Below are 10,839 nucleotides of genomic sequence, written 5' to 3'. Positions count from 1 at the left end.
TACAATCTGCACAGCATCTAAGCATAGTAAAGCTGCCAAAGTCCATTCATTCTAGATTTTTAACTTGATGGTTAGCACTAATTTATCTTGCTGTTGTAAGTTATCATTCAATATTCATACCAATACATCAATATGCACTCATCAGTCAACATTTTCTGGCATGATCCTCCTCAGCGTGCTCTTCAGTATTGCTCCAGGATCTGCAATATTATAGCTTGTTTTCGGCCAATAAGCTCTTTTAATTTTACTTTTTTTGCTGATATATGAGCCCGATCAACTTGCGTTTATCAACCAAAATTTAATAACTTCAAGTTCATCTTGATATTGCTCAGGAGTCAGGACCTCTGTCAGCCTCCTGGATACTTCAGATTGTTTTCAGTCACATGCTTCTTAAATATGATATAAGTCAATCTTAATGGATCCAAAACATCCAACAAAACGACGTACAAGAGTACGGAAACCACCAGATAAACTTAAAAAGCGCCTTGGAACAGAGCCAAGTCGTCCTCCATTTGCTTGTTTACAATGATTGTAGTGCTGATGCATTTTTAGGACTCTGAAGGTCGGCTTATAAAAATGAAACGTTTTTACAAAAGTTGTAAGGCAAGTAATATTTACCTGAAAGAACTAAAATATTCAAAAGCCAAACACTATGAAATACATGAATCGGAACAAAAAAGTAACCCAAAAATCCAGCCTAATCACCGGCTCCTAAAACTGCAACAAAATCAGCACTTTTCCCCGCAACTCGTTGTCCAGACGTAAATATGCAGCCCCGCGCGGGTTAAAATTCTGCAGAGATCCTGGAATTGTAGCCTTTACGGCGGTGGCCCTGGAACACGAGGGACGGCGCGGGCGGTCAAGGAAGGCGATGGATACCTAGTACCTACGTCCTGCTAATTGAAAAACGTGTGAATCCGTTGTGCTGATTGGCCATGGAATAACCCTGTCTGCAGATGACGCCTGCTCGGCTGACGAGCGGAAGAAGCGGCCCCGGACGGCGTTCACGGCGTCCCAAATCAAATCCCTGGAGACCGAGTTTGAGAAAAACAAATACCTGAGCGTCAGTAAGCGGACACAGCTCTCCAAGCAGCTCAGTCTGACCGAGACTCAGGTGAGTGTCGCTGGGAAAACGGAAATCCATTGCACAATGTCGACCAGCTGACCGCGCCGAGGTCACGTCAGGTAACGTCAGCGTCAGCCGTGTGAGCTGTGAACCACACGAGTGGCAGAGTCCTCCACAGAAAGCGGTGGGTATGGGTGCAGCCAAACGAGTGGCAGAGTCCTCCACAGAAAGCCGTGGGTATGGGTGCAATCATTTAATATCAGCCGTTCTGGTGCAGCCTCATGTTCGCCGGGACCGCATCTGACCGTGCGCTGTTCGCATTGTTCAGGGGGTATGTCATGCATCGCGAAATAATTGCTGTGCTGATAAATCTCCCACTTTTCAGATAAAGATATGGTTCCAAAATCGCCGGACCAAGTGGAAGAGGAAGCACACCAACGAACTGGAGATGCTGGCCCAGCAGTACTACGCGCACTTGGGGCTGTACGCGCCGCGGCCGGTGCACCCCGCCGACCGGCTCTGGTGAGTGACCTCAGTACTCACTACTTACTACACACATACTTCGCCGACCACACCTCACCTCAGACCACCTCAGCGCCCACTATACACACATGACACATACACACACCGCCGACCGGCTTTGGTGAGTGACCTCAGCACTCAGTGGCCGTCCACTCTGACAGAGTGCTGCAGCCGAGCATACACCAACAGACTAGTGACTACTTTTGCAAAGGGAGACATCGTCGCTACTCGCTTCCATCAAATGACGTTGTTGGAACCGACAAAGATACATTTTTTTAATCACGTGTGACTGTCCGTGTGTCGACAGGCTGGTGTCCCAGGGGCTGCACCCGCCGGTGCCGCCGCCGCCGGCCGGAGGTCTGCTGCCGTCCATCTACTCCGCCGCCGCCGGCCGCCTGCTGCCGCCACCGCTACCGCTCTCCGCCCCAGCGGCCCGGCTGACCCCACCGACCAGCTCAGCGCTGGAGGAGGCGCTCCGCCGCGGCCTCACCCGACTCTACTCCCAGCCAAACCCCCACTCACCGCCCGCCGCGCGAGCCTCCCCGCCGCTGCTGTCCTTGCGCAATATGATAGATGGCGCCACCGCCGGCCACATAGGTGGCGCTGCGGTGTCCGCAATAGATGACGCTGCAATAGACCGGCCAGACGACGGCTCGCAGGACGAAATTGACGTGGTCGATGCTGATATGTTGTAGCCGGGCAGCGTGGCCCGAGGTAGCCTGTACCAGATTGGTCAGTTGGTAGTCTGAGACAAGAGCGCTGAAAAAGTCAGCCTTAACGCCGGTCGACACCAGGACCGAGTCTGCCGTCGGAGCCGCCTGCGCGCGATACTTGTGCGTGGCGAAACCGATGAACGAAATGTCGAGCACGTTTAGAAAGTGTACAAATAGCAGCTAATCGTAGGTATAGAAATGAAGTGAGTCGCCTGCTGGTAGGAATAACATGCTTCCATTGTCAGCCGAAAGCCAAAGCAATGAACTGTAATACAGAAACGCACTGACTTCTGATTGTGTCGTCTACTTGTTGCCAACAGGTCTGAGGAGAGTAGCCACTCAGCAATAAGAGTACATACAATAATATCTACCGAGACGAAATTTTTGCTGGGTGCTGTACGCATAAAGGTAGTTTGAAATGGTGGAGTGGGAAAATGCGAGCCTTTTTGACTTGCAAGTGGAGCTACGGCCTACGATACAAAGGTGCAGCCTGATTCAAGGCAGACACAAGGCAATTAAAGTGAATGGCCAGAATCGAGTGTCGTGGAGTGAACCGTTTCAGACATTAGGGCCTAACTTCACATTCTTTACTGATGCAGAGGAGATCCAAGAGAAGTTAATTACTTTACGAATGATAAGTTTTGGAAGTGTAAATAAATGAAAGGGTGCAAACTATAGACTCGTATATTCATCTAAATGCAGGCAGACACTATGTAGAACACGTTCAATTATCGTTTTCATTATTTGCCGAAGGTGATGGACCTACGACCGGTACCGTGGCGATCACACATCACTAACAAAGACTCGTCACCATCACAGCGTCTCCGCGACGACTCACTATAAAAAGACACCGATACCGAGGCACAACCATCATCGACCGACCACCGAGCACCTCTACACAAACGGACATACAAAACACGCGGTAGGTATTGCACGAGTTATCTGCGCCGGACGGCCGGCGGCCGGCGCGGGGGAGGGGGCGGGACTGACCGTCATCAGCTGGTCGGCTCCATACGGTGCAGCGGCTCCAACTCCGCTGCTGGGACGAGACGGCTGGTCTGGGACGGTCCGACGGAGGGTCCGTCTACGATCAGCAGTCCAAGGGGCAGACCGCAGACCCGTCTCCGTTCCGTCCTCATGCTGACTGCACCCGTGTCTCCGTCCCCCCGTACTGACTCCAGACCTGTCTTCGCTCAGTCTCCACTGCTGGCCTCACTGAGCAGTCTATGAAGATCCGAGGGCGCTCTGGCCCACCGGACACCTCACATCCTGAACACTCCGAATTTGGCGTCAGGGATGGGCGCGTTGAGCGCCGCTGACAGCGACAGGCCGAGCACGCGGCGCGTGTCCACCGGGTCGATGACGCCGTCGTCCCAGAGGCGAGCCGAACTGTAGTAGGGCGAGCCCTCGGCCTCGAACCGCTCGACGATGGGCGCCTTGAGAGCGGCCTCCTCGTCGGGCGTCCAGGGTTTTCCCTCGCGCGCCCGCTGGTCCCGGGTGATCTGCGCCAGCACGCCGGCCGCCTGCTCGCCACCCATAACGGAGATGCGCGCATTCGGCCACATGTACAGGAACCGGGGGCTGTCGGAGAAAGGGGAGGTGTCAGTCGGGGGAACCGGGAGCTGCTGGCCGATGGGGGGGGGGGGGCGCAGTCTCACAGAAGAGCAGACTGCAGAAAGGGAGAGAGAGGGTGGGTTAGTTTCACGGGGAACTACCGAGGTCGGGGGAGTTTGGTCAGTTGTGAGTCGGGAGACCGTAGAGCGACGGGTGGGTGTGGTGCGGTCAGGCTGGGAGAGAAGAAGTAAATTCAGAGGGGTGCTAAATCCCCCGGCACCTCATCCATCTACTGGAGTGGGGAGATGCTCTCTCCGATATGAAGGTCACAATGATGAGGCTAATTGGGTTTAAGGGCATCCGACTGTATCCCGGGTCCCACACTCATTTGCAGCTCCATTCACTCACACAATAGCTTACCTGTAGGCGCGGCCGCACATGCCGTAGTTGCCGGCGCCGTACGAGCCGCCTATGATCAGTGTCAGCTTGGGCACCTGGGCGCACGCCACGGCAGTCACCATCTTGGCGCCGTTCTTGGCGATTCCGCCGGCCTCGGCGTCCTTGCCCACCATGAACCCTGCCGGACGGACGGACCGCGGGGTGTGACGCGAGGCGGAGGTGAGAGCCCAACTACGGGAAGCAGTACACTTAGACGAGGAAGTAGCTAGATATAGCTGGACATAGCAAGAACACATTCAACTGCTGCCGGCCGGCCCAGATTTGACTCCCCACTTCCTATAATAAAATATCAGCAAAAAGAGCCATCACTGCCGGTAGGCCTGTCATGGGTGACGTATCTGCGACAGTTGTCAAGTGTGGGTACCACCCTGATGATAAGTATCGTAGTGTTAGCTGGCTGGAGACCACACCTCACTCCATCCCGACCGGCCTCGTACCTGTGATGTTCTGCAGAAAGATGAGCGGGATCTTGCGCTGGCAGCAGAGCTCGATGAAGTGGGTGCCCTTGAGCGCCGACTCGGAGAAGAGCACGCCGTTGTTGCCCACGATGCCGACCGGGTAGCCGTAGAGCCGGGCGAAGCCGCACACCAGCGTCTCGCCGTAGCGCGCCTTGAACTCGTCAAACTGAGAGCCGTCCACCACGCGAGCAATCACCTGAGGGGAGACGGTGACCGTCAGACGTGCTGCAGATGTGTAATAACGATACACAAAGCGCAATCGCCTGACGGAGACGTGGGTAGGTAATAGGTATACATATTACATAGTGAAGCCGCTCACCTCTCGCACGTCAAAGGTCTTCATGAGGTTGTCGCCGACGATGCCGTAGAGGTCGGAGGCGGGCAGGCGCGGCTCCTCCGGCTCCAGCAGGGTGACCGGCGGCGTCTTCTGCCGGTTCAGGTTCCGCACTGAGCGGCGCACCAGGTGCAGCGCGTGCAGGTCGTCCACAGCGTAATGGTCCGTCACGCCGGACTTGCTGCGGGTGGGAATAGCGTCAAAACATTATTAATGTCATGTCAACTCAATAGTAATACCAATCCAGGACACCACGCCTACTGAAAAATTAATGCATACAATTCAATAAAACTCCTGCGCCTCGATTTCCGCTTTAAATCTCGACATGCTGTCGGCATCAGCCATTTAATCCCCTGTTGTACCGTTTCTGTGCCTGCGTTGTTCACGGGCTGTCGCGGTGTACTTTAGTGTTGGCATTGCTAGCATGTCGGTAGCGTTCCGACATTACCAACAACCGCCCCCAGTGTTCCGGGGTTTACCACCTGCCGCGGTGCCGCGCTGATCGGCGGCTCTCTCACCTGCAGTGCAGGTCGGCGCCGCCCAGGTCCTCCGCGGAGATCTTCTCCCCTGTTGCGGCCTGCACCAGCGGCGGTCCGGCCAGGAAGATGGTGCCCTGTCGCCGGACGATGACCGACTCGTCGGCCATGGCCGGGATGTAGGCGCCGCCGGCCGTGCAGCTGCCCATCACCACCGCTATCTGAGCGAGGAGGGGGTGGGAGAGCCGTCAGACAGGGAGGGGTGGAGAGCCGTCAGACAGGGAGGGGTGGAGAGCCGTCAGACGGGGAGGGAGAGGGAGGAGAGGGAGAGTGCGGTCAGACGGGAACAACTGAACCTTTAGACAGAACGGGGACGGCTGAGCATTGGAAAGGGGGCGACCACGAACTCAACGATACAACCAGGAGCCAGGCCAGCTGGTGACAGAAGATATACCCAGTATGGTGATTGATGGGCGGGGCATATCTGTTACTGATCCTTCCTATAAGAACATAGATCACAGGAGAGTGTCACAATCTGCCCCACCAAGGGTCGACGAGCAGTGCTCCCTTGAGGACAGGTCAGCCAACCGACGGGATGTCGGGACCGGCCTGACGAGATGTCCCCCGGCGGACCGCTCATGGCGTTAACACCTCCCGGTCGTCTCACCTGCGGGATGTTGCGCGCCGACAGGTTGGCCTGGTTGTAGAAGATGCGGCCGAAGTGGTCGCGGTCGGGAAACACGTCGGCCTGTCGCGGCAGGTTGGCGCCGCCCGAGTCCACCAGGTAGACGCAGGGCAGGTGGTTCTCCAGCGCCACCTCCTGGGCGCGCAGGTGCTTCTTCACCGTCATCGGGTAGTAGGAGCCGCCCTTGACCGTGGCGTCGTTGGCCACCACCATGCACTCGACGCTGCGGGCGGAGGGGGAACGACAGTCAGTGTCAGCGCCGGGGTAGAAACCGGGGATGGGGGCCGCCGAACGGAATTCAGAGGGATGACAGCTTACCCATATGCACAAGAAAATGAGGACAGCGAGAGAACGACAGTACGTGGCCGTGCAGGCGTATTAATTGGAGGGGAATCGAAGTGACGGTGGCAACTCCAAAGAAAAGGTGGTACTGCCACACAGGGTGACGCTAGTGCGATTATGAGTGCAAGACCTGGGAGGCCAGCAGTGTGTTCGGCGCCGGCCCCAGGGCGCACCGACTGACCCGCTGATGCGTCCGATGCCCGTGATGATGCCGGCCGCGGGGACCTCCTCCGCGCCGTAGAGCCGGTGGCCGGCCAGCTGGGACAACTCCAGGAACGGCGAGCCGGGGTCGAGCAGACGCTGGATCCGCTCCCGGACCAGCAGCTTACCTGGGCAGACAGTCACAGTCAGTCACAGTCTCACAGGGACACCCTCCCGGACCAGCAGCTTACCTGGAGACATTGATCCAGTCAGCCGCAGACTCAGTTACAATCACACACCCGCCCACGACAACGCAGCTTACCTGACGGACGCAAAAATATTAAGGGTTGGATTTTTTACACACGATTCTCGAAGCCGCAACCGCCTTGTCCCATTTTAATCATACTAGTTCGAAGCTATTGCAATGATACCTATGCCTTTTTAATCGATTCAATGGAAGATGTTTCAGATCGATTTATTAATCTGATAATCAACAGTGCAGCAGAGGCAGCCATCACGTGCGGCCTCTCAGATGTGCACACTGACCTTTTGAGGTGTGTCTCTGAACGGCCTTCTCGCCGCCACCGGCCACGATTCGCTCCACGTGCCCGGAGAGCTCCGAGACCAGCGCGGACATGCGCTGATGGTTCTCCTGCAGACAGCAGAACAGCGTGAATACCAGGTCCTGTCCTGTCCGGACGCTGCCCAGACTTGTCCTAACCAGTGGACAGGCAGGACGACACTGCCCAGACTTGTCCTAACCAGTGGACAGGCAGGACGACGCTGCCCAGACTTGTCCTGACCAATAGACAGGCAGGGCACACGGCGTGAATGCAGAGGATGGTCGCAACAGGACAGGGAAATACAGCGTGAATAACGGGAAATGATAGAGAAGGGCACCAAAACAAAGCGCGGTGTAAACAAGTGGCCCTACAGAATCCTTCATACTGCTAGCGATGTCCCGACTCCCCAACACCATTTTTCTATGCGAACGTGTAGCCAAGTGATGAGAAAATTTACCCATTTGCTCACCTGAAACTGTTGGCTGTTCCTGTTGGGCTCAGTGCCGATAATGGGCGCCCCATCTAGGTGGTAGCTTCGGAGCAATCCAGCTGCCTGGTGGCCAGACGTCTTCCCGAACCTCCATCGCAGCCCCCGCAAAAGCAATGCCATGGTCTTCAATTAAGCCTACAGACAAACAAACTGGTTTATAATAGACGTAAAATATTAACTCAATAAAATGCTTAATACACGAGCAGAGTCGGAGTCTGCTGGGTCCTCATAGATCTGGTTGGAATTATAGGCGAAATAAGACACGCCGAAATCGACTTTTATCGACGGAAGATAAGTCCATGCTTTGGCTGGCTAAATCCATACTCTTACGTGCTTTTAGAGCATTAGGTAGAGCATTATTAGAGCATTAGGTAGAGCTCGTGAGCATTATTAGAGCACCTCTTTCTTCCGATCGTATATGATGCAGGAAGTCGGCACTTTTTTCATAATTAGGGCGAATGCTGGAATGGACGGATTAACAGGAGACCTGAATCTCACAGATTACCCTCGGGAGCAACTAGAGCCTGTGCTCTCATCACCAGGAGCACAACACCATAGGAGAGGTTCCAAACGAGCGATAAGACACGGTCGGATGATGTTATTCCGGTGTACCTACAGTCAAGGCCGAGCTAGACTGTCGCCTGTACGTGATCCTCCAGGACATAACCGTGCGTCCTGGTTTTATGGGGTTTGCATAAAATGGGTACGCAGACCAAGTTCAGTTAATACTGAGAAGCACCTTCCAAGCAACTGGACAAACAATGCTGATTGACATAGGCGGCGGAACTAGGGGGCACTGGGGCACCGTGCCTCCTTTGATTTTGGCATTTTAACATTAGCCCCTGCCCTATGGGCATTGCAAGGAGAGAATGGGACCAAAAGTTGGCAGTGCCCCCCTTAATTGAAGGTGTTCCACCGCCACTGCTGACTGACCGCACACATTCAAAATCCACCACTCACTTCAACAACTGAATAGAATCAGGATTCAGGACACTGCATGGAGATCGATAAGACCCAATCCTTGGGTGTTGAGGCCAAGTCACCTTTCAAAATTCTGCATTTTACAAGCATAGGTAAGTATGTACCATGCATTAGATTCATTCTCTTAACTATTATAGTGGTAGTGGATAAACAAACACTGCCCAAAATGTGATTGAATCATCTCCAATGCAGAACAAGTTGAAAAAAACAATTTAAAAATACAATGCTGCATATTAAGCTCAAGGTACAGCCCACTGCTAAAGTAATGTGCAGTTTTACCAATCTCAACGGATGGCTTTGACTTGCGATTTTTTAATGCAGAGTGATCGAAAAAAGACGTCAATAGATTAAGTTGCGGCTGCAAGAGTAACGATACAGGTTAGCTACATTCAAAGTTTCATTGTGGTCTGGCTTATCATTCCCAAGCTTCAGAAGCATAACATACCCAGCACTGAAACCGCACATTACTTATGCCGTGGACTGTACCTAGGTACAAAGCAAAACTCGTTGAATGAAGTCCACACATCAATTATCAAACAAATCAATGAAACTAGGTTATCACAAATCTTATTTTCGTCGATATTGATATTTGCATTTGATTCCGTAACCTTCACCCCTACCCTGCTAAATACGTTTATTACGTTACGCCACGACGTACGTACGTCCTCCTTTGCCATGTCAATGTAGCCCTGTTCAGACTTACCGGCGCGCCGCTAGCTAAAGTGTTGTTGATCCTATTTCGACAAATCAGCGATAGGCGTCGCCAGAATCAGCTCCCTTGAGCACAATCATCGGGCCTAAGGAACATAAATAAATGAGGATCTATTGCGCCATGATTGTGTGATTATACTGCTTCCAAATTTTACTATCTTTTTGGCTGCCATTTCAGTAAAGTTGCTTCATGGTAGTAAAGGAATCTTGGTTGCTTGTGCCCCTTCTACGTCGGGTGAACTATCTATGCACGCCACCAACTGACCTGTAGTACCGTAAAGTAAAGCAACTTCGATGGGTCCCACAAGTCTTATAGCCCCCAGCTCCTGTTATCTCAAACTGGTAACTGGTAAGACATACTTCAGGCTTGTGATCTGTTTAATCACGTTACACTCACAGCAATGCTTCGACAGGCCGACAGTCACAACGTAGCTTAGAATGATTGTGGTGCTGGTCTGCCGTATTGGTGGGTACTTCATCTTTCGGGCATTCCCGATACACGGAATACGGATGCTTACAAACCGAAAGGAAAAACTGGACCCTGGCGCAGTCAGACGTCAGATGCAATCATTGACACCAGGACCCTGTTTCACGGCGGAGCGCTGCAGTGCGCTGCGCGCGTCGGCGCGTTGGGTTTCCATGGCAATATCAACAAACTTCCCTCTGACGCTACGCTATGACGTCATCGCAAAGCGCTAGCACCCAAGCGTCTGCAGTCTGCACCATCAGCACGCTAGCAGCATTCGCACTCAAACTTCTGTTCTCTCTGTACTTGGTTCTTTAGGACCTCTGTTCCAAACGCGATTCATCATAAGCTAACGGATCGCACGCAACGTCATTCGAGTGACGTCAGAGGTACGCCTCAGCTCCCAGCGCGCTGCAGCGCGCGCAGCGTCGGGCGATGAAACAGGGCCCAGGCGTCTCGCAGGAAGCCGATGATAATAAGCGCTGCGCCGGCGTGTAACTAGTCCCTTGAAAATATCGATGCATTGAGGTCATTGAGGCCTTACGAGCATAACCTCTAGCCGGCTTTCACCTGTTTCGACCCATTTGTCAGACGCTGGCGCCTCAGTCATACAGCAGTTTTACTCCTCCCGAAGGCGAAGGACCGTGCAGCGTGCTACAGTAATTTTTGTGACATAGCCCATGACCTTACCCTCCAACTGAATGGCATAGTTCGCGTGCCGCCGCAGCCGATGTACCGATATAACGAATAGTGTTTGACGGATTTTCAAACAATCTGCAGTTACGTTCAATAGAGCTTACATATGTAGTTGCGGTATGACTGATCGCATGACCATGCTTCCAAAACACACAAATGCCGACAGGAAAAGACCTCTATCT

The 10,839-nt window shown here is 53.4% G+C and overlaps 2 protein-coding genes across 7 annotated transcripts; one reads left to right on the top strand and one right to left on the bottom strand.

The window, feature by feature from the left end:
- The first annotated feature begins 753 nt into the window (after window positions 1–753).
- LOC122388420 (proline-rich receptor-like protein kinase PERK1) lies at window positions 754–2,595 on the top strand. The gene is made up of 3 exons (XM_043379489.1): window positions 754–1,114; window positions 1,452–1,588; window positions 1,896–2,595. The coding sequence occupies exons 2-3, from the start codon at window positions 1,515–1,517 to the stop codon at window positions 2,281–2,283; spliced, it is 462 nt and encodes a 153-aa protein (XP_043235424.1). The 5' UTR covers window positions 754–1,114; window positions 1,452–1,514; the 3' UTR covers window positions 2,284–2,595.
- LOC122388391 (methylcrotonoyl-CoA carboxylase beta chain, mitochondrial-like) lies at window positions 2,447–10,126 on the bottom strand. 6 transcript variants are annotated; one of them, XM_043379461.1, is made up of 10 exons: window positions 9,893–10,126; window positions 7,783–7,938; window positions 7,297–7,402; window positions 6,791–6,938; window positions 6,250–6,490; window positions 5,625–5,803; window positions 5,092–5,287; window positions 4,752–4,968; window positions 4,276–4,432; window positions 2,447–3,882 (listed from the first exon to the last, which is right to left on the bottom strand). In XM_043379461.1, exons 2-10 carry the CDS (start codon window positions 7,921–7,923, stop codon window positions 3,564–3,566), a joined length of 1,704 nt encoding a protein of 567 aa, XP_043235396.1. In that variant the 5' UTR covers window positions 7,924–7,938; window positions 9,893–10,126; the 3' UTR covers window positions 2,447–3,563. The 6 variants fall into 6 exon arrangements, with proteins under 6 accessions (XP_043235396.1, XP_043235411.1, XP_043235403.1 ...); XM_043379476.1 differs by lacking the exon at window positions 9,893–10,126 and adding an exon at window positions 9,488–9,574; XM_043379468.1 differs by lacking the exon at window positions 9,893–10,126 and adding an exon at window positions 9,271–9,435.
- Between the last annotated feature and the right edge of the window lie 713 nt (window positions 10,127–10,839).

Source organism: Amphibalanus amphitrite, unplaced genomic scaffold (assembly GCF_019059575.1).
Source record: "Amphibalanus amphitrite isolate SeventyFive unplaced genomic scaffold, NRLGWU_Aamphi_draft 000018F_arrow, whole genome shotgun sequence".
Taxonomy (NCBI): domain Eukaryota; kingdom Metazoa; phylum Arthropoda; class Thecostraca; order Balanomorpha; family Balanidae; genus Amphibalanus; species Amphibalanus amphitrite.
Note: the sequence above shows the minus strand (reverse complement) of the source record. Positions and strands in the feature narration are given on the sequence as shown.

What these genes read in the sequence shown, in the direction of transcription:
- LOC122388420 (XM_043379489.1), top strand. Translation starts at nt 1,515, where the DNA reads ATGCTGGCCCAGCAGTACTACGCGCACTTGGGGCTGTACGCGCCGCGG. An exon ending in CACCCCGCCGACCGGCTCTG is followed by an intron (nt 1,589 to 1,895) that starts GTGAGTGACCTC and finishes GTGTGTCGACAG; the next exon opens with GCTGGTGTCCCAGGGGCTGC.
- LOC122388391 (XM_043379461.1), bottom strand. Translation starts at nt 7,923, where the DNA reads ATGGCATTGCTTTTGCGGGGGCTGCGATGGAGGTTCGGGAAGACGTCT. An exon ending in GGCATCGGACGCATCAGCGG is followed by an intron (nt 6,491 to 6,790) that starts GTCAGTCGGTGC and finishes CTCCGCCCGCAG; the next exon opens with CGTCGAGTGCATGGTGGTGG. An exon ending in AGACCTTTGACGTGCGAGAG is followed by an intron (nt 4,969 to 5,091) that starts GTGAGCGGCTTC and finishes GTCTCCCCTCAG; the next exon opens with GTGATTGCTCGCGTGGTGGA.